The sequence below is a fragment of the Pelodiscus sinensis genome, chromosome 2 (genome assembly GCF_052426305.1).
Source record: "Pelodiscus sinensis isolate ZL-2025 chromosome 2, ASM5242630v1, whole genome shotgun sequence".
Lineage (NCBI taxonomy): Eukaryota > Metazoa > Chordata > Testudines > Trionychidae > Pelodiscus > Pelodiscus sinensis.
Genome location: NC_143053.1, coordinates 175,552,174 through 175,575,326, shown reverse-complemented (window position 1 = coordinate 175,575,326; position 23,153 = coordinate 175,552,174). Strand labels below are relative to the sequence as shown.

General features: G+C 43.4%; 2 protein-coding genes across 5 annotated transcripts in view; one reads left to right on the top strand and one right to left on the bottom strand.

Annotated features, from left to right (window-relative positions):
• Positions 1 to 6,554, bottom strand: part of LRRFIP2 (LRR binding FLII interacting protein 2) — a 123,525-nt gene extending 116,971 nt beyond the window's left edge. Inside the window, exon 1 of the mRNA XM_014574054.4 lies at positions 6,283 to 6,554. The gene's annotated coding sequence lies outside the window, so the exon portion shown is untranslated. The remainder of the gene's footprint in view (positions 1 to 6,282) is intronic.
• Positions 6,033 to 23,153, top strand: part of GOLGA4 (golgin A4) — a 98,640-nt gene continuing 81,519 nt past the window's right edge. For 3 of the 4 annotated variants that reach the window (XM_075921787.2, XM_075921786.2, XM_025185123.3), the window contains exons 1-2: positions 6,741 to 6,971; positions 17,400 to 17,498. In XM_075921787.2, coding sequence (XP_075777902.2) covers positions 6,888 to 6,971; positions 17,400 to 17,498 — 183 coding nt within the window. In that variant the 5' untranslated portion in view covers positions 6,741 to 6,887. Of the gene's footprint in view, positions 6,313 to 6,740; positions 6,972 to 17,399; positions 17,499 to 23,153 lie in introns of those variants that run through there. The other variant, XM_075921788.2, reaches the window with a different exon arrangement.

Sequence of the window (23,153 nt, the reverse complement as noted above, 5' to 3'; positions counted from 1 at the left end):
TTTTATAAATGATTGCTTAATATGAGATTACTTTATATTGCTCAAGTAATGCACTAGACATGTTGCTGTGTATAATAAAGACATTTTGTACTAACTTCAGAGAACAGTAATTATAACATTGTTAGCATTTATGTAGCATCTTTCATCCAAGGGAGTGCACAAGAATTACAACTTTACTCAAACATAACTTCTCTGTCATGGAACATGGCAGCTTTTCAGCTGTGTATAAGAACATTCCAACTAATGACAGAAAGTGATGGCTACCCTATCTGATAGAAAGGGTAGGAAATAATTATCCAAACTGGAATATGGCCAGATAATATACCTACTCTTGTGAAAAGTACTATAGAGTATATTTTAATAACCACTGTATCACAATACTGGAACACTAGTACAACACTGATCCAAACAGTTTAAATCAATCACAATGCTGACTTTTGCAACAAGTTTCTCAATACAGGAAATAACTTCTTAATCCTCATTTGCTCTTAGTTTCTCCTTCTTGCTCACTGTTCTTTAACCTTCAAAACCTACTAAATGCATTCTCTCCCTTAAAAATCCCCCAAATCCTCTAGGTATTTCGGACATCTTATATAGGTGAGAGAGCAAGTAACTCATGATTCTACCATTAGCGTTAGGAATATTCATCATGCTGCTTTAAAGACTCAGTTAGCTTTTGTTGTCCGTGTGACAGATTTCTACATAGCAGTACAAGAAATGCCAGTCTAAAGGAGTTGGCCCCATGGCATTGAATAAAAATGAAGAGCATTACCTATACATGGGGAGATCAGAAGCACTGTTTTACTCCAGAGCCTGTAGCTCCAACACACACAAGCACATGCAAACAAACTACAGAGCCCCACGCTGGCCTGTTCCAGACTAACCACGTTAAAATATAAGTTGCAACATAAACTATACTGTATATAGGCTACACTTAATATAAACTACAGTATAATTTACACCTAAACTATGTAGGCTGCAATATCCACACTCAACGGCATAGTTTAAAGGTCAACTAATATCTTTTACTGTGAATTTCTTAAATTTGTAAGTACAGGTCACATCCTTAATGTGTTAAAAGTGTTCAGAGGTCTCATCTCTCTCTCCTAAGCAAAAAAAAGAGACCTCTTTGATCTTCCCAGTGCGTCCTTTCCTAACTTGTATGTGGCTGCCTCCCTGCTCATCTCACCCTGCTGCTGGCTCCATCCTGAATTCTGAACACAAGATACAGACTTCCAAGGCAAAAGTAAGTAACCCATGGGGTGAAGATGGGCTGCAGTGGGAACAAAAGCCAGGGAAGGGAGATTATTCTAGAAACAGGAAGATAAGTCAAGTCAGAATGCATTCCATTGAAATATCACTTTTCATCCTGGCTTTAGGAAGCCTTCCTGCTACCTTATATCCACAAATATGGAAATTAATTTGTTCCTTGGGAATTAACCAGTATCCTGAAGTTCAAGGGTAATATTTTGAGAAATGCATCTGTTATTTAGGTGCCTAACTCCTATTGATTTAAATCTAAATTCCTTCTAGCATATGGGCCGCAGTGACTTTTGAAAATGTAATATGGTCCCCTAAATCAGTGGTTCTCAACCTTTTTATACCACACGCCAGCAAACTCATTCAAGAATGTTTGGCAGACCGGCACAAAAACATTTGCATATACATTATGGTAATGAATTTATTTGCATCTTCATCATGGTTATTTATTTTAAGCGGTCGTGTGTTATTTTGCATTGCATCTGTAAGCACACAAACCCACCACTGCTTCTCTAAGTTTGCCCACTTTATGAGGGCTATCATCCTTTGCCTCCCTCAGACCTCATTCCTTTCATCTCAGGAACCGCTCCCCCAGTGCCTGAACACTGGCCCCCAAGCTGCCCACACCCTCACCTTTAGCCCCTGAGTGCTGTCCCATGAGCCCAACCCCCACCTCGCTCTTGCACTGCGATTGGCACAGAACCCTCATGCCCGCAGACCCCATCCCACAGCGGCAGGCCCACCCGGTGTGCAACCAGGCCTAGCGAATGAAGCCCCACCCCCGTCTTGTGCGCCTGGCCAGTGGCCCTGCCCTGTCCAGTTTGGGCAGCTGGTAACTCCAGGCCCTGCTGGAAGGGGAAGCAGAAGAGCAGCTTGTTGCCATGGCTGCTCAAGCTCACCAGGATCACGCTGTTGGGGCTCGTACTCTCGCCCATCTGCCTGCCACTCCCTGGGGCAAACAGAGACAAAGCCACCACTGCTGCTCTCCCTTGCTCGCAGCTCCCTGTGCAAGCAGCAGCTGTGGGTATCGAAATGCCTCAGCTTATTGGCCTAAAAGGGCCCCATAGAAACAAAGACTGGCGGACTTCCAGTTCATGCATGTGCTCTATGGCTGGATATTGTTGCTGCTCTGGATCTCGTGGAGCAGTCTGCGCCATGGTTGGGCAAGGCTGGGCTTACTCTTGGGAGACATAAGACACCCCCCAGGCTACTCAGGCCTATGGATGTTAAATATCGACTAATTAACTAATTGTATTTTGCATCGACTATTTGATTAGTCAATAGGGCGCCTTCTGCCTTTGAAGTGTAGCAACAGCTCTAAGGCTGTTGCTACATTTCAAAGGCGAAAGCGCCTCATGGAGCCCTGGGTGAGCTGGGGACTTCCTCACTGATCCCGGGCTCCATGTGGCACTGCCTCTTTGAAATGCTGCATGGAGCCTGACACTGGGTTTCCTGTGGCATTTCAAAGAGGCAGTGCCGTGTGGAGCCCGGGGTCTGGCCCTAAGCATCAAGCAGCGCTGCCACTTCAAAATACTCCCTCCTCTCTTCCCCCCCATTTGCTGCCTCTCTCTGATAGAGGCACCAAGAGTGGGGAAGCAACTAGTCGACTAGTCCCTCACATCCCTTCTCAGGCTCGTACACTCAGACCCCACACAGACCTCCAAGGCATCTGCCTATCGTGCCACTCACCATGCTGCTGCGTGGGGAAGTGGGCAGGCCGAGAATTTTTTGTGCGCAGGTGCACCCTTTTCTAGTGGGCGGGGCATATTAGTAGCCTGGAGCGCAGCCTGGCAAGCAGCAGTTCACGACCCACCACCAATCTGCGGACCGGCAGTTGGGAACTGCTGCCCTAAATCAATTAGGCAATTGAAAAATTTACCCTAAGATTCCAAACCAGTAACAGTTATTTATTTAGACTTAATTCCAAATTTGTTTCCATTTTCTTTGTAAAAATTGATTACCTCTCAACCTTGTACAAATGAAAAGAATGCTTGGTTGTGAGTTTATCAGCAGTCAGCACCATCTCTGGCATATGGTGAATAGGGTCAACTGGTCTGGGCCCCACACTTTGGGAGGACTCTGTAGGCCAGTGCATTTTGTTAGCACTACCTGGCTCCTGGCCGTTAGCTCCATCTGCCCAGGGCTGTGGATCTTTTTCAGAGCGAGGCCCCCAAGCTGGTAGGGATAGCCGTGTCAGGAGTAGTAGGACAATTATTAAATCTGGAACTCAGATCTTATAAGCAAATAAAAATAAATAAAAATATACAGATATCCGTTTAAAATGTAATTATCAATCTGCACATCTGGGTCCCAATCCTACAAACACACATCCTTATAATCATGTCCACGAATATTAGACTAAGTGTGTTACATAATGTCCTTCTCACCAACATAAATTGGTCCAATAAGAGACAAACTTTAAAGGTATTGGAAAAATAATCAGCACGTCACAGTTAAATAAGCTAGAACAGGTAAATATCAAGGGACCATTCAAGGTGAAGTGGCTGATTAACGTGGCTGTGATATTTGTTTCCCAGACCTAAAGAAGAGATCTGTGTAGCTCAAAAGCTTGTCTCTCTCAATTTCAGAAGTTGGTCCAATAAAAGATACTAAGGGACTGTGCCACCTACTTGCTATGCTTGCCACCCTCCTCCATTTGGCCGCTATACTCATCCTGTCATGGGGATTCTGGGGCAGCTGCAGGGGCCACAGATTGAATGCAGGGCCCTCAGGCAATGTGACCAGGATGGGCGCAGGGCCTTCAGGCCACTGGCCGGGGCAGGCAGCGGCCACTGGGTGCTCAGTGATCTCTGCTGGCTCCTCCATCCCTACCTCTTCCCATCCAGCTGCCTCCAGCTCTGCTTCTGCTTTTTTGGCTACTGGGCCCCATGGCTCCATAACCCAGCAGGGAACCGCCACCACCTGTCTTAGGCCACGCCGCTGTCCCAGGACAGGTGGCAGTGGTGGTTTCCCACTGGGTCACAGAATGGCAGGGCCCGAGAGCCGGAAGCAGAAGTGGGGCTGGAAGCAGCAGGATGGGAAGTATGGGCATGGAGGAGCAACAGAGCTTACTCAGTGCCCTCTGTGGCTGTCCCCCACCAAGGCACAGCTGCCCACTGGTAGGGCCCAGTAACCAGAGCAGGAGGATGTGGGATCTGGAGCCTGGCAGCAGGTGGCGGAGCAGAGAGCTGTAGCTGCTTCCCATGGGGCCCCCGGGGAGCCCAGACAGGAGCCACCACCACCCCCTGATCCTCCTGCAGGGGAGCTCGGGGCCAGCAGGCCGCACAGGGCACCCCCCAAGGAGGAGCTGGCAGAACAACCAGGCTGGGCCAGGAACAATCCCCCCTCCTGCCAGAGCCCCCAGGGTCCTGCCTCCCCGCTGTGCCCATGTCTAGCCCCAGGCTTGCTCCTGAAGGATGAGACAGTTAAGGAAGGTGTGTCTAGCCTCTGTTTGCCAGAAACTGGGAATGGGTGACAGGGGACGGATCACTTGATGATTGATTACCTGTTCCATTCATTCCCTCTGAAGCACCTGGCATTGGCTGTTGCTGAAAACAGACTATTGGGCTAGATGACCTGACCTAGCATGGCCAGTCTTCTATACTTCTAACAATAAATGTACCTGTTTCTTGATTTAAAGTGATAATGCCAACTTGAATGGCTACATCTAGACTGGCATGAATTTCCGAAAATGATTTAATGGAAAAGTTTTCCGTTAAAAGCATTTTCGGAAAAGCTCGTCTAGATTGGCAGGATGCTTTTCCGCAAAAGCACTTTTTGCAGAAAAGCGTCCGTGGCCAATCTAGACGCGGTTTTCCGCAAAAAAGCCCTGATCGCCTTTTTCACGATCGGGGCTTTTTTGTGGAAAACAGCACTATGCTGTCTACACTGGCCCTTTTGTGCAAAAGTCTTTTGGAAAAAGACTTTTGCCCGAACGGGAGCAGCATAGTTTTTCCGGAAAAGCACTGATTATTTTACATGAGATTGTCAGTGCTTTTCCGGAAATTCAAGTGGCCAGTGTAGACAGCTGGCAAGTTTTTCCGCAAAAGCTGCTGATTTTCCGGAAAAACTTGCCAGTCTAGACACAGCCAATGTGTTTAAATTGACTGATTTTGAAAAGTCCAGTTTCTCATAGAGCACACATCCTGGAATTTCTTTTTAAAAAATAAGAAGTCTTTTTTTCTGTCTCCTAAAAGTGTTTATAGGAGTCAATGAGAGAGAAATTGATAGACTATGTGGGGAAACAGTGGAACTAACTGAACATAAAATGCTATCAAATAGGTAAAATAAACTGTAAAGAAAAGGGGTGGGAGTTTTGCTAAGTTATTTTATTTTAATTATAGATGTCACTTGTAACTTTAGTAGATACAAAATATTTCATAGACATTTGTCCTGAGTAGTGCTTAAGGAATAAGGCCCTCATCCCATTATGCATTTGAGCAGAAATTTTACTCACATAAGTAGTTGCACTAATGTACATGGGACACCTCACAGTTTTAGCTTTAATCATGTGCATAAATTTCAGTGGTTAACTATTTTGATTTGAGGCCCCACCACCCAGGTCTCTGGCTCATCTGAACCTGGGGCTGTTATGGCCCAGTATGGTTGGCCATCGCTTGAGTTCACCTGCAAGGACAGGTTAACAGTTAAGCACACCAGTACGTATGCTTACTGGTTAACCAATTATCATCCCTAGGAATCATCACCTGATTATTGCTGACTGACAGGAAACAAAATGTTTCTTGTATCAATTAGGCACAGAGCACGAGACATTTAGGCATCATATACTGGAAAGAGAGTAACTGGGTGAATGCCCTTCTCTCACTCTACACACGTGTGGCCAAAATTTGTGCGCTAAAGATGAGCCACACTCTGAATTGGCAACAGAGGAATGTTCAAGTGCCGCGGACCCGATTCCCCTCTTATAACTATTTCTAGAGCATCAGTTTCCTCTGCCTATTTCTCATTTTCAACAAAAAACTGACGGAGCCCTATGTTCTTGCGGTACAAACAGGAACCTACTGGGCGGAGTGGTGGTCGCCTGTCGAGAAGGTGAGTGGTGCGGCGGCGGGTGGAGGCGTCCGCGGGGCGAGCTGCCCATTGTCCTAGAAGCTGGAGACGGAAAAGGCGGATTAAGTCTCACGTGGTGTAGAGTCTCCTAGGGGATCAGGTAAACCCGTTCTCTAAAAAGGCACGTGCAGGGCGTTGCTCCAGGCAGAGGGGACTGAGCTGCTCAGCGGCTCCCTCTGCCTTTCGCCCATTGCCGGGCACGGCCCGGCCCAGCCGCCAGTCTCTTCTGGGAATCGCACTCGCAGGGCTGGCGGCGGTTTGAGCCTCGCTACTCGCCATAGCGTCCTCTCGTCTCAGTTCCACGTTGGCCGCGCAGGCGCAGTGGCTCTTTGTTCACCTGCCGGGGTGGGGGATCCCGGAAACCGCTGCGGCGCTGGCTGATTCCGGGAGCGTTTCCCGGCTCCCAACCCCCCGTGAGCCCCGGGCCGCCGGGAGAGTGGAGAAGGAAAGGGACGCCCCGCCCCGGAGCCACAGGGGGGGATCGGCAGTGGGGGCGACTCCCCGTGTCCCCCTCGGCTCCCCCCTCCTCCCCGGGACCCTCGGGGGCTGCCGTCGCCATGTTCAAGAAACTGAAGCAGAAAATCGTGGAGGAGCAAACGCAGCCGCGGAGCCCCGGGGGGCGAGCGCCCCCGCACCCGCAGGTACCTCGCGCGGGCCCCTGCGCATCTATAGCTGCTCTCGGGGGCAACCATGGGACAGAGCCTTAGGGCTCGGCCCCCACTCGCTGCGCTGTGATAATGCTACTGCTGTCCGGGGCTGTCACTCGTCACCTGCCTCCGGCAGAACGGCGGGGTCCTCAGTCAGAGCTTCTCTCTGTGGCCTCGAGCAGCCCCGGCTTCGTGCTGTGAGTCTGCCAGAGCTGCGTGCTCACTGCTTACTCCTTTTACTCCTCTTCCCCTCGCAGCTTCATCAGTAGTTCCATTCCCTGGCTGGAAGCTCACAGTTATTCAAATATACGTGTTACAACTTTCTGCAGCGCTACAAGGAGACGGAACTCTTTCTGGGACTTTTCTTTGCTCTCTCTGTCTCGGCTTTAATGTAGGATACACAATACCTAGATCTCTACTTCTTGGTACGATCTTGTATGTTAGATTAAAAGAGAAATCATATAAAGTGAAAAGTGGCTGTCAGAAACAGAGACTAGTAGTTCTTATTCAGGCAGGACTCCCATGGAAGTGCTGAGCGATTATATGGAGTTGTATAGCATATTAACAACTCTAGATAATCTCTGTTTTCCTCTTGCAAAGTGAGCAAATTACCCCCAGGCACAGTTATTTCACAGAAAAGATGTGCAGTGTGCTTTAAAAATAAACCCCAATGAATTTAGTGCTATTGAAAGTGAAACACCAAATCTTTACTTGGGCACAGTGAAAATCCCCCCCCCCCCATCATTCTCCATCATTCCCAACATACAACATCTACATTGTTATAGCCTTAAATAGGGCATGCAAGTCATGCTGAATTGTATGATGCTCTTCAAGTCTTTTAGAGAATGCTCAGCAATGATTTTCATGTTAACTCAGTTTTCAGAAGTAGACTTCTTGTCCTGCCTTCTTGTCCTGCATTCTAAAGAGATCTTGTATGTTGTCAGGTTAGCTAGAATAATGTGGGTGATGAAGCTATTGAATTTTTAGCATTTAAATAATTTAATATATTTTAGTTTACATCAAAGCTTACATTTCAGCATTTTAATTGGTTTTCCTTGTCACGCTATCCTATATAGCATGGGTCTCAAACTCTCAGCCTAGAGGCCATTTGCAGCCTGGGTTCTTTCTTAATCTAGCCTGTGAAATACTTTGAAAAAAGTTATTTAATCAGACCTGTGTGGCTGCTGGGTGGGGAGAGGTGGGCATCACACAGGAGCTCACCCTTGCACATGGCTCCCACCAGCATTCGGGCCCCCCGCACACACATAGTCCTGGCCTTCACTGTGATGCAAATTGTACTGGCCGTGCTGACTCACTTCTGCAGCCATCAGGGTGGGGCTGGTGGATTTTGCTTATGGTTACCCTGGATGGGGATGGGGATCCCAGTGCAAGGATGTGGATATTAGCAGTAGGGAGGCAGCTGGGATTCCTTGTGTGAGGGTACAGATGTTAGCAGAAGGACATGGAGCAGAGATGTCAGAGTGAAGACTCATTTTTATGTCTTTTGTAGGATCCTAGTTTCTGTCAGTGTCTCCCCTTGTGCCCAGGAGCCCAATCACCTTGCATGTACTGTATTGCTAAATTCAAGAGTTCAAAACTCATGAATAGGCCCCTGCAGACAACCAAAAAGAGAATTAATTCTTGAAATCACAGATAAAAATACACTTGGGGATCTTTTTATTTGGTGTTTGAGGTCTTTGGCTGAACTTGGGACAAATTTTGTAGCTTTTCTCCACAAACCATAAGACTTAAAAGTCTTTCTTAAACAAAAAGAAAAGAAAAGAGAAAGAAAGCTGGGATTGTTTTTTAATACCATGTATTAATAAACAAGCATAATCTACTAAATCAGAGCGATCATAGTTGATAGCGGTGCATGAGGCATCAGTTAGTGAAGTTCCCAGATATAGCTTCATTTTCATAATGTGCTTTCCAGGGGAAAAAAAAAGCCCCAATCATCAGCAGGCTTGAGATAAAATCAGGAGAGTTGACATCACTGATATCTAGTCAGTTTATCAAAATGAGTTAATAGTTTCACATCTTACACCTATGGATGGGACAGCTCTGTACAAACCTCCTCTGGGCCACTGGGACAGCATGGAGCTAGTAGCAGGAAGACACTCTAGCCCCATGTCACTGTCGGTAATGGCAGGGGGTCTCAGCAGGTTTTAAATCATCTGGGGCAGCAGGTGGGGCTGGGAGATGCACGAGGGGGGGAGGGGGGAAAACGAGGGAATGGAGACACTCCTCCCGACCCTGGGAGCCCTGCCGGAAGTGGGTAACCACTCGCCTGCAAGGAGGATATGAGGACTGATACTGGTCCTAAGGTAAATTGAGTTTGTGACTACTGCTATATAGTATAGTCTGCTAATAGTTGTCTTTAGAGATGATTAAACTTCAACATAAGCTGTTAATGGCATCTGCATTGTAGAGAAAATTATTTTTGTATGACTGCATCTAAGGGTACGTCTAGACTACAGGCTTTTGTCTACAGAAGTTTTGTCGACAGATACTGTCGACAAAGCTTCTGTCGACAAAGAGCGTCTAGATTACATTCAGTTCTGTCGACAAAGCAAGCTGCTTTGTCGACAAAACCATGTAGTCTAGACACAACCCTAGATGCAATAACACCTTCTGTCAACAGAACTCTGTCAACAAAAGGCGTTATGCCTCGTAAAATGAGGTTTACCAGCGTCGACAATACTGCTGAGTTCTGTCGACGTTATGTTGACAGAACTCAGCGGTAGTGTAGATGCAGGTATAGTTTTGTCGACAAAACTCTGTAGTCTAGACACACCCTTAATGTTGAACAGTATTTGATAAATGAAGGAATCATTAACTATTTAAAAATCAGTCTCATCACGCTTTACCAAATCTTGAACTTCAGTTTTGTGGGTCTAGTTATTTTTCTGTCTTCGTGTATTTTTTCCCCGCTGGAAATCTGTCTTCTCCCATGGTGCTTTTAACTTTAAAGAAATTAAGAACACATTAAAGCACCTGTACTTCAGATTTGGTTACTTAATCTTAGGAACTTGTACTTCTTGATTATTTAAGTTGCTGTTAATATTACTAACATTTTAAAATATTCATAGACTACTTTAATTTCTATATATAGACTGTTGGGAATCTGTGGACATTTATTGTATTTCTGTTGCAGATTATAAAACATGGATAACAGGGACTGCTCCAGTCCAACTGGGTCCACCATACTATGTTGTGACTGGGGGCTGCTCTGGTCCAGACAGAGCAGGCATCAGCCTATGGTTTGATGGGTTTTGCCTGGTTTGGCTGAAGCAGCCCATGGTGTGGCGGGCCCAGCCTGGCTGGAGCAGCATCCCCACAGCCCAGCCCACAGGATAATGGTTTAACCAGTTAAACATTTTATTTAACCACTTAACCACAATTTTACATTCCTAATCATACTAAAAATTGTATCCTGTTTAGTTTGTGACAGTCAGTGTGTGTTGAGGAAAAAGGATTTAGTATGAATCAATGTCATGGTTAAATTTGTGCCTGACTGTGGTAGTGGTGTTTTCACTAGCATAGTGTATAGTATAGCTTTATTTGACTCCTGAAATATCATTTGGAAAACTTTGTGAAACTGAATCAAACAGTTTGTTAAATAACTCTTTATTTATTCCACCATACTGTTAGTTATGTGATCTGTCAGAAATCTTATGAAATGATTTAAACCTCTCCAATTCCACAATGAAAACAGGTATGTTTAGTTTTAAACATTCTCCTGAAGTACCAACAGCTCCAAAATTGCACTAGTGTGTGAAAATGAGAGTGAAATTTGACTGGACAAAAGTGGAGTCAATTAATCTGCTAACTTTTTACGTATCGTACAGTTTGGGCAATGAAAGCAAATGACTTATATGAAAAGATATAGCATCGCCCCTGAAATAACTTAGACAAGCTCTCCTAGTCTGGGTGAAAAATATCTTTTCTTCCCCCCTCTTTTAATTTAAAGGAATAAAATAACTGCTAGTAGTTTATTGGATTAACGCCAATATTTTAAAAGGTCTCTAGAGGTGACCATGGCAATTACAGACTGGTAAGTCTAACGTCAGTACCGGAAAATTAGTTGAAACAATAGTAAAGAATAAAATTGTCAGACACGTAGAAGAACATAATTTGTTGGGCAAAAGTCAACATGGTTTCTGTAAAGGGAAATCATGTTTTACTAATCTATTAGAGTTCTAACAAACATGTGGACAAGGGGGATCCAGTAGATATAGTATACTTAGATTTCCAGAAAGCCTTTGACAAGGTCCCTCACCAAAGGCTCTTGTGTAAATTAGGCTCTCTTGAGATAAGAGAGAAGATCTTTTCATGGATTGAGAACTGGTTAAAAGACTGGAAACAAAGGGTAGGAATAAATGGTACATTTTCAGAATGGAGAGGGGTAACTAGTGGTGTTCCCCAAGGGTCGGTCCGAGGACCAATCCTATTCAAATTATTCATAAACGATCTGGAGAAAAGGGTAAGCAGTGAGGTGGCAAAGTTTGCAGACGATACTAAACTGTTTAAGATAGTCAAGACCAAAACAGACTGTGAAGAACTTCAGAAAGATCTCACCAAACTGAGTGATTGGCAGCAAAATGGCAAATGAAATTTAATGTGGATAAGTGTAAAGTAACGCACACCGGAAAAAATAATCCCAACTATACATACAATATGATGGAGGCTAATTTAGTTACAACTAATCAGGAAAGAAATCTTGGAGTTATTGTGGATTATTCTCTGAAAACGTCCACGCAGTGTGCATTGGCAGTTAAAAAAGTAATAGGATGCTATGAATTATTAAAAAAGGGATAGAAAATAAGACGGAGAATATCTTACTGCCCCTATATAAAACTATAGCACATCCACATCTTGAATACTGCATACAGATGTGGTCGCCTCACCTCAAAAAAGATATTTTGGCATTAGAAAAGGTTCAGAAAAGGGCAACTAAAATGATTAGGGGTTTGGAACAGGTCCCATATGAGGAGAGGCTAAAGAAACTGGGACTTTTCAGTTTAGAAAAGAGGAGACTTAGGGAGGATATGATAGAGGTATATAAAACATGAGTGGTGTGGAGAGGGTGAATAAGGAAAAGTTATGTATGATAGAGGTATATAAAATCATGAGTGGTGTGGAGAGGGTGAATAAGGAAAAGTTATGTATGATAGAGGTATATAAAATCATGAGTGGTGTGGAGAGGGTGAATAAGGAAAAGTTATTATTTGTTCCCATAATATAAGAACTAGAAGACATCAAATGAAATTAATGGGTAGCAGGTTTAAAACTAATAAAAGAAAGTTCTTCTTCACACAGCGCACAGTCACCCTGTGGAACTCCTTGCCAGAGGAGGCTGTGAAGGCTAGGACTATAACTGAGTTTTAAAAAGAGTTAGATAAATTCATGGAGGTTAGGTCCATAAAAGGCTATTAGCCAGGGGTTAGGAATGGTGCCCCTGGCCTCTGTTTGTCAAAGGCTGGAGATGGATGACAGGAGACAAATTGCTTGATCATTGTCTTCGGTCCATCCCCTCTGGGACACCTGGCACTGTCCACTGTCGGCAGGTTACTGGGCTAGATGGACCTTTGGTCTGACACAGTATGGCCATTCTTATGTTCTTATGCTCTTATTACATGTCAATCAGTTTCCTATTCATGAGAGTTTAAAAAAAGAAACAACATCTGTTGTTTTAATTAGCAGGGCTTGACAAACCACTGAATCTACTCGCCCAGGGCGAGTAGATTTCAGCTGGTCGCTCTGAGCACCCCATTCACCGGTGCTTTGCGCACGCGCAGTGCTGATCTAACACATGCGCAGTGCGGGGCTGGCGAGTGGCTGTCTCCGGGGTTTGTCAAACCCTGTTAATTAGACTTTCTTTCCCTTCGTGGGTTCACTCACTTTCACTGTTTTCTTATACTTATATCCTCTCATGGTGTCTTCATTCCTTTTTTTGGTTTATTATCTTTACCTGTTACATTATGTAGTGTTTCTCCAGTCTGTGTCCACTCCATTTAATCTCCCACTGTGCAAACATCCTCTCACCTTGCAGATAAGGTGATTTTACTAGTCACTAGAAGGTAGAGGACAAACTGTTCTGGCCCAAGATTGATAGATAGATTGGTGCCACTTACTTATGTACAGTGATTAAGAACCTATTATTGTTTCTGGGGCCTTCTGCCATTAGGCTCCCAGGCGTTTTGGTCGTGACCAAAGAGTGCCAGTTTTCAGAGATACAGCCTGTATTTAGGAATAGCAAAATAGATGTTATTGGTGGGGAAATGGCATTACATGTGGAAGAATACATAGTCATATATGATAAAAATCTTAAATGACTCCAGCTTTATGACAAAATTTCTATGGATAGAAATTCCATGCTTGAGTAATAAGCAGTGTTCCCTGTAAGCTGTGCATTTGTGCGGCTGTTCAGAGATTCAGATGCTACCCAGCTGATTAGTAGAGTGCGCACAGCTAGGTTTTTTGTTTCTACTAGTGGTGAACATTCTTATGTGCCTTGGTGCACATAAAAATTTATTCCTCACATGGATGGAAAAATCTGCACATGCATGGAAAAGTCTAGAGGGAACATGGATAATGAATTGGGTACAGGAGGGAGCTCGGACAGGAAAGGATTATGACCTGACCCGGGGGGGGGGGGGGGGAGGAACGAGGAGGGGTGCAGGGTCTGAGAGTTGTGGCCAGCATGCAGAGGGCCTGGGCTGTGACCTGGGGCAGGGAGTTGGGATGCCAGGTTCAGGCTTTGTCCAGGAGGAGCTTACCAGAGGTTGCTCCTGGCCAGTAGCCCAGCAGGACCCTGGGCTCCCTGCCTGCTGTTCCCCCACAAGCTGATCCGAGAAACTGCTTGTGGGGGCCATGTGTATCACTCTGCAGCCCATCACTTTTAGGAGGGGGACAGCAGATCTCTGCATGTGCCCATAAGCATTGCCTTTCCAGCTTCCTTTCCAGCTGAGGTCTGGCCAATGGGAGGTTGTGATGATGGTAGTGGAGATGGGGACAGGGCATGAATACCCTCCACAGGGCAGACATCATGCAGAGATGGAAACCATACACCCAGCAGCTGGTCACTTTGAGCTGCTTATGGGGTCGTGGCAGGCAGGCAGGGATCCAAATATTTGGCAGGCGGGTCTTGCCCTTTCCAATGCTGAGAGTGATTGTGTAATTTTGTGGAAGAGTAGATAGGCTTTAAGAATAGAAAACCCAATAATAATGGGGGATTTCCGCTATCCCCATTTTGACTGGATGTGTGTCATCTCAGGACAGGTTCTGACAGAAAATTTCTAGATACCATTAATGACATCTTCATGGAAGAGCTAGTCTCAAATCCATAAATGGTGAGGGAGGATAATTTTTTTATTTAATCCTAATTCATTTCTGGTCCAAGAAGTGAATATAGCTGAACTGCTTGATAATTGTCCTTTATATAATTCAATTGAACATGCTTTTGGGAGGGAACATATAAAAGAAGCTTATCACAGTAGCATTTAACTTAAGAGGGCTACTAAACAATTAGGATACTTTTTAAACAGAAACTAAAAAGTACTGTCACAAGAATGAAATGTCTACAGAGCAGGGGTGGGCAAAAGGGCTTCCGTGGGCCAAATTTGGCCCACCAAGTGGGTTGATCCATCCTGCAGATATCCTGCTGGCCTGGGGGCAGAGGAGCAATCAGGGCCATGGGACAGGGAGCGCTCGGCGCTTAGAGTCAACCCTGGTGGTTGACTCTAAGTGCTGCATGCCAGAGAGCAGAGAGCGAGTTCCTTGCAAGGCGGAAGGAGACTTTGCACATTCCCCTCACCCCCAAGCTCTGATTGGCCTGGGGGTGGTGGGAGCAGGCGAAGTCTCCTCCTGCCCTGCAAGGGGCTCGGCACTGAGTCAACCGCCAGCTGTTCAGAACAGCTGCTGGTTCTCTCTGGGGAGGAACGGGGGGCAAAGACTTCACGCACTCTCCCACCCACAGACCAGTCGGGTCTGTGGTCAGGGAAGTATGGAAGGCCCCTTTCAGGATGACCTGGGGCTACTTCAGAAATTTCTGAAGTGGCCCCCAGTCAAAAATTAATGCCCACCCATGCTACAGAGTGTGTGCGTGTGAGTGTATATATATATATATATATTTAAAAAACACCACCATAGAGGCTCAAATTAAATATATACCCCAGATTTTTAAAAAATAGGAAGAGGACCAAAAATGTTCCACCATGATTTAACAGAGTAAGAGAAGTGGTTACAGGCAAAATGGCATCCTTTAAAAACTGGAAGTCTCATCCTACTGAGGAAAATGGGAATATAAGTTCTGGCCAGTCAAATGTTAAAGCATAATTAAGCAGGCCAAAAAAAAAATAAATTGAAGAGCAGCTAGCTAAAGACTCAAAACTAGGTGCAATTTTTAAGTAATTCAGAAGCAGGAAACCATCAAACAATCAGTGGTGACGGAGAGGCTAAAGGAACACTCAAGAAAGATCTGATGGTTGCAGAGAGGCTAAATTAATTCTTTGCATTGGTCTTCACTGTAGAGGGTGTGAGAGAGATACTCAGACCTGAGTTACTCTTTTTAGGTGATAGTCTGAGGAACTGTCGCATACTGAAGTGTGAATAGAGGAGGTTTTGGAACAAATTCAGTACTAACTCACCAGGGCCAGAGGTATTCACCCAAGGATTCTGAAGGAACTCAATATGAAATTGCAGAACTAATAACCCTAACCCATGTAACATATCACTTAAGTCAGCTTCTGTATTAGATGTCTGGAGCATAATTAATATGATGGCATTTTTAAAAAAAGGTTTCAGAAGTGATCCTGGCATTTACAGGCCAGTAAGCCTAACTTCAGTACCAGGCAAATTGGCTGAAACTGTATTGAAGAAGAGAATGATCAGACTCAAAGATGAATGTGATTTGTTGGGGAAGAGTCAACGTAGCTTTTTGAAAAGGGAAAGCATACCTTACCAATCTACTAGAATCCTTTGAGGGAATCAGAAAACCTGGACAAAGGTGATCAAATGAATATAGTGTACTTGGATTTTCATGAAGCCTTTCACAAGATTCCTCACTAAAAACAATTAAGCAAAGTAAGCAGTCATGGGATAAGAGCGATAGTTGTCTAATGGATCAGTAACTGATTAAAAGACAGGAAACAAAGGGTAAGAATATGTGGTCAGCTTTCAGGCTGGAGAAAGGTAAATAGTGATTTCCCTTAAGGATCTGTACTGGGACCAGGGCTAATCAGAATATTCATAAAGATATATTAGAATTGGAAAAAGAATAGAGAAGGGCAACAAAAAATGAGTAAAGGTATGTATGAAAGCTTTCACATGAGGAAAACTTAAAAGGATGACTGTGCAACTTGGAAAAGAGAGAACTCAGAGGAGAGTATTATAGAGGTTTATAAAATGTGAATGGTGTGAAGAAGGCAAAAAAGAAAGTGTTATTTACCCCTTCATGTGACATTAGAAACAAGGTGACGCAATGAAATTAATAGGCAACATGTTTAAAACAAACAGAAGGAAGTGTTACTTCACATAGTACCCGGTCAACCTGTGGAACTTGTTGCCAGGGCATGATGTAAAGGCCAAAACTATAATTAGGTTAAAAAAAATTAAGCAAATTCACAGTGAGTAGGTTCATCAATGGCTGTTAACCCAAGATGCTCCCTGTGCTCTGGGTGTCCTAAGCATCTACCTGCTGGAAGCTGAGCTGGGATGGCTAGAGGTGGAATCTCTTGATAATTGGCCTGTTTTTTTCATTTCCTCTAAAGTAGTGACTTTTCATTCAAGACAGGATTCTGAGCTAGATGGACCTTTGGTCTTACCATGTGTGGCTGTTCTTGTAATTTATGGCCTTTTCTGATAAAAGCTTTGAGTAGAGATGAGATTAGGGAGATTAAAAGTTAACTCCTTAATGGGTGATGCTTACCAGTTCCAGTTAACCAGTGGGGCTGGCTGCTCCATCCTCATGTGGCCCACTGCAGAAAGGGGCTGCTCTGAGTATCTGGAGCAGCCTCCGACCACAGCAGGCCCAGGTGTGTCACAGGCTTAGAGCAGCCCTTGTCCATGGCGAGCCTGGGTAGGGGGAAGGGAGCAGAGGTTGCAGGTAGGGGCTGCTGTAGCTGGGTTATGGTGATGGGCTACTCCAGACCAGCTGCAGCATGGGGGATGGGATGGAGGGAGTGTGCTCTATCCCAGCTGTTAACCAGTTATGCAGGATTTTACATGCGTAGATAAGATCTGTCATGTAGGTGCTTGGGATAACTTTTTTTTCTTCCTTTTAGGAAAATCTTATGGAGTGCTTTAACAAAGTTCTATTGAGCACTGCAGTTAATAGTTGTCATTTGAAATATTACAACACTAGAGAATTGTGTGTAAAACTAGGTCAAGCTACTTGCTGATTTGTACTCTTTCTCCTTGCAGACCCACTCCAAATCTTCACCATCACCACCAGGCAGCAGGAGCAGAACATCGTCACTTACAGAGCAACCTGATGAAGGCACTTTAACACCAGACAGAGAGGTCAGTTCAGAGCTCTGTTTCTTTGTTTGTAAACTTTTCCTCTGTAGCATATTACAAAATATTGAAGTGTATAATCATATTTATCACTTTATGCAGAACCTTTACACCTCAGAACTCTTTACTAGTGTTCTCAATGCTTCATCTGTATGTACAAATTACACTCAGCATTTTTAATGGGAAAGCAGGGCTTCGTACACTTGTAGGCTGAGAAATGTTCTATGACCTTTTCCAAAGTTTGTTATAAGCAGGTGAAGTTTTGTAACTATAACTGAAATTTCCAAAAATTAACTGTAATTGTAAAGAATATCTATATATCTGAATCTATAATAAAATACACATACATTCTTATCCATCACATTAATTGATCCCATCTTGCTGATGAGGTTAAACTAAGTAAATAATCTGTCAATTTTAATCAGACAATTGCAATACTTCATTTTTATCACGATCACCAAATAGAAACCTGGTTGAACGGGACAGGGCTGAACAGGCAGTGCTGCTGAGCCATTAGGTTCTTGGGTTGGAAGGGTTGTTACCACTTTATTTGCATCATTAAATAATCAAGAAAATAGTCCCAAGAAAATAGCTAGATCTGAAGTTTTCCTGATAAATGTTGATTTACAAGTTCCTGTATGGCTCCTTGGTTTCCTCAAAGAAGCCTGAAACAAGAGGAAAACAAGTTTCCTTTATGCTTTCAAAGATTAATTTACCTTATTGAATATATAGAGTAGGGATGTAAATGTGTAACTGTTTAAAACAGTTAACCAGTGAGCATCAGATTATCAATTTCCGTTAAGGTTACACACCGGCTCCCCAGGAGTGGGGCCAGCAGGGGATGCCAGCCCCACTCCCAGGGTGGATTCACTGCAGGCTCTGCAATATATTATCCTGAAGAGCCCGCAGCAAAGCCGACTTCCCAGCTCCACTCCTTGGGGAGCTGGCTGTCCGCCCACACTGCAGGCTCTGCTGTATAAAAGTTATGCTGCAGAGCCCGCAGCATGTGTAACCATGTAACCACTAGGTTTTTTAGTAGTTACATGTTGACATTTTTATAGGGTTTTTTTTTTTACATCCCTAGCAGAATAATCCGCTGCTGCCCCTAAAGAGAATTTCAGTTCATATGTGCTCCAAAATATCATCAGCAAGTGCCATCCAAGCTAAATCATTACAAAATTTGCCTTAATATTTTTAATAACTGAGGAAAAAACTGTACTTCTACCTTGAATGTAAAGCATTGAGGTAGCACATTACCTCCCAAGAGCCACCTCATTTTTATGTGAAAGAGAAATTGTTGGTAGCTGGAATCCATGTCATCAATGATGAGTGCAAAAAGTAGAGAATACATTGGCTGACTTTTTAAAAATTAATTTAATTACTTCAAAAGATTTGAATGACTAACAGCTTTTCAGATGTTTTTAATAGGAGCTTGATAGTATATGTGTGAAACAGTGAAAGCATCAGGCATTAGATGTGATGATATTTATCTGTGTGATCAGCCTACTCATTTTCCAGTTTTTGACAATTTTATATGATTCTTGTAATGTCTCTGAGTTTCTTGTTTAGCTTTGGAACAGCTTTATAAACAAGTAACTCTCTTCAGTAGAACTAGTAGAAACCTATTAAGGATGGGGCAGCAAAAGTGGGGATGTTAGGCATCCAGAGAGAAAGATAATCCATAGGATGTATTGTGTATTCTAAATTTAAAATAAATAGTTTCAAGGAGCATCTTGTGCTCTATAATTTTCCCACACTTTTGAAATGACTTCCCTGATAATATTTGTCTCCTTCTATAGCACAGCCATAATTCTTGTTCCTTTTTCTCCTAATATCTCAGTACAGTGAAGAGAAGAATGTGGATGAAAGTTGAATAACCTTCCTAAGAGATAAAAATCAACATTTGAAAATATTCAAATTTAATCCCTTAACTGGCTTGAAGCCTTTTCCTATCTCGAATTTGTGCTCTTCATCCCTCATTCTTTAGGCTCTGCACAACTGTCTCTGTCTCCATCTGTACCCATCTCCTACATGACCATTTCTACTAAAACAAAAGACAGGACTATGCAGCACTTTAAAGACTAACAAGATGGTTTATTAGGGGATGAGCTTTCGAGGGCCAGACCCACTTCCTCAGATCAAATTGTGGAAGAAAATTGGCACAACCATATATACCAAAGGGATACAATATATACAAAAAAAGTGAACACACATAAAATTGACAAATCAGATTTTAGAATGGGGGGGCGAGGAGGGGAGGTTAGTGTCTATGAGATAATGATATTAGGGGTGATAATTGGGGAAGCTATCTTTGTAATGGGTAAGATAATTAGCATCTTTGTTAAGGCCCATTCATAAAGTGTCAAATTTAAGCATGAATGACATGGTTTGTCATTCAGTGAAGCTTATATCTACACTGCAGTTAAACACCCACAGCTGGCTCATGTTGGTAGACTTGGGATCACAGGGTTATAAAAGTGTGGTGTAAACATTTTGGGACCTGATGAGGAAGAAGAAATGTCCCAGAGTTTGTGATCCAGCCCCAACCCTGAAGTCTACACTGCAGTTTTACTGCCCCAAATCCTGTGAGCCCAAGTTGTCTGATACAGGCCAGCCACAGGTATTTAATTGCAGTATACATATACCTTCAGTTAACTGCTAACTTATCTTTTTTGCCCACTTCTGACTTCATGCCTTCTGTTATGCAGCTCTTTGTGCTTGGAAGAGCCTCCGATTAATTTTCACTAGCTCTCCTACCTTCCTTTCAGAAAATTCATTTCCTCCTTGAATCAGTCTAGCTTATAAAAACCTGCAGCCCACCTGTTTTGTATTCTATGTTACAGATCTATATCTTTTTTTAAAAAAAGAATAATGCTCTCAAGCTGGGGATCACTTTTCACACATTCTGTACATTGTACAATAAAATGCAATGGTAATTTTAAAAATAGAGGGGCCTAAACCAAAACTTAGAGCTGATGTTCAGGTATACGTTCACATTTTGCATCTTAAGACCCTCTCTCAAAAATAATTAAAAATGAAAGCCTTTTTATAGAAAAGTTATTAAAAAAATTCATATACTGTGTGGATTGTAGTATGTTCCCTTATTCATTTCAGTGCTAGTTGTGGCATTGAGATTGTTCTTAGTGCTTTTCATTGCTGTAGAGTCCATTTTGCTGTGCTTCATTTAATCCATGTTGCCTTTGATCTTTGTTTTTCTCGAGTCTGTACACTAACACACCCCCTCCACAGTCAAATAAGAGAATCAAAGACAGCCCTACAGGATGTGCCAAGTTGCATTGAAAGAACATTACCCATGCTCTAAATACAGTAGTTAAAGATGGGAAGAAGCACAAAAGCAAGTTATCAAGTGAATTATGTTGGTTTTGTGTGCTTCTTTAGGCAATGAGAGAAAGATAGGGAACTAGGACAAAGAAACTAGAAACATAAGGGGGCACAGGTATACAATTATCTCTTGGCCCAGAAATTCTCATAGCAATTCTCTTGAGAAGCATATTCTGTAATAGGAATGCAGAAAGTAGTACAGTTGCAAAATGTTAATAAATCTCCCAGATTTATTTAGAACCATTCTTAATATTACATGAAAATTATTTTTTCTATATTAATGTACATTAAAGTTGTCTCAATCAAGACATTAAAATTCCTCTGTCAAAATATTCTTCATATGGGTTAAGCATGATGATTAACAAAACAAGTTTGTATATTGGTTTTCATTTTAATTGGATGCTTCTCTTAGAAAAGAACTGTCAGTTGAGTGTTAGTGTAGCAAAGTAAAACAGGTCAAAATACATATAATAGTATTTGGGGATTACTGTAAGGAACATTGTGAGCTAAACATTTCTTTGAAATACATTGATCTTAAGATATATTGCTAATATCTTAGCTGACTGGGAACTGTCTACATTTTAATATATTTTCACTATTCATGGTCATTCTTTGTTTTGCATTTCTCTGATTTGAAAATGAAATTCAATGATTTGTCCATGTTATTTTACCCTCCTTATCCTTTTGCTGTCCTGGAACTAGCACAGCTACAACACTGCAAACAATTTTATTTCTAGTCAATTTAACTTATTTGTTCTGTGCGCTATAGTAGTGTCCACACTTTTGGAATCATGGAAATACTTGCACTGTTCATAAGTTTTTGTGAGTTTGTTTTGAAGAAAAATCTTAAATAGTGAGAGAAATTTAAATTGTTCATTTGTAACAAATGATAATATAGGTAAAGCATTCTTCAATATTTTAATCTTATATTCCTTTATTTTGAAAGGATTTTAAGACTGAGATAATGCATTCAAATTTGGAAAGACTTGCAGATTTGACCAGCTACAACTACTTCTGCTCCCCACCCTCCCCATGCTTGGGGCTGCCACTGCCGACTCCCCCATGCTTAGGGCTGCTGGCTGCAGGCCCCCGGCATGGGGGGGAGCTGGCAGCTGGAAGAGGCAGCCCCAAGTGCAGAGTGGATAGCACCTGCTTCTGGCCCCCGCCCCTCTTTGTGTGCGGGGTGGCTGGCTCCTGCTCCCCCTTTCTCCCTCATGGGTGGGCAGCCTGCTCCTGGCCCTCCTGCATGGGCGTGGGGGCTGGCTCCTGTTAAGGATAAAAGGTTACCTGTTCACATTCCTATTGGGATCACTGGGGTGTGCAGACTGACTGTGATCCCCCCCCCCCCCAAAAAAAGATTGAAAATGATTGGGTTAGAGCAGTGGCTCCCAACCTCTTAGAGCATACAGACCTATTTTCTATCTCTTACACTTTTACGGGACATTCCCCCCCCAAACAATATAGCTGTGCCTGCAGCCTGCATGTCCCTCAGTCCATGCTGCTTCCCGAGATGCATCCCTCCTCCCACTCAGAAAGCAGCACAGGCTGAGGGTCTTGCTGTCTGCTGGTGGCATGGAGCAGCTCAGCTCAGAATGGCTGGGAGCTGAAAAGCTCCAGTCTGGAAGCCAATACATCCTTCAGCCCGTGCTGCTTCCCAAGCCGCGGGAAGCAACGTGGATTGACTATGAGAGGCTCTGTATATTTATATTAATTTCTTATTTTAAAGTTTCCGCAGATCTCTTGCAGTACCGGCGTGGTCCACCAGGGATCCGCAGACCACAGGTTGGGAATCACTGGGTTAGAGGGAAGATTTGGCTTGCTATGGACACAGTCATAATTGAAGAGCAATTTATGATGCCGCTTTCCCCCCACAAGAATAGACTTCTCTACCTCTTTGCTTCCCCCCCAGTTTTTTCCAGGTTTTAATTGTGCTTGTATCATTGCTGTTGACCCACATCATAGTTCTAAAGAGCAATGGATCTGTGAAGCTATGCATTTTTATACAAGTTTAGTTTTTTTTCTCTTTTTAAGAGTTACATCACACACACACACATACATACACACACATCCTGCCCATTTGCAGAAGGCAATTAAATGTAACTTTGGACCGTCATCTGAGAGCCAGCTGGTTTGCTATGGAGCTGTTATTCATGCTTGTCAAAGGGTCTTAGCCTGGCTCTCAGGATATGTTTTGGAAGTAAGACTATGATGTCCCTTTTTCTCCCAGCCAAGAAATCTTGTAAGCTTCTTGTAGAGTGTAGAATTAAGCTTAAGCCACCACACTATTCTTATGAATTGTACTTTAGACTTGCAAAATGT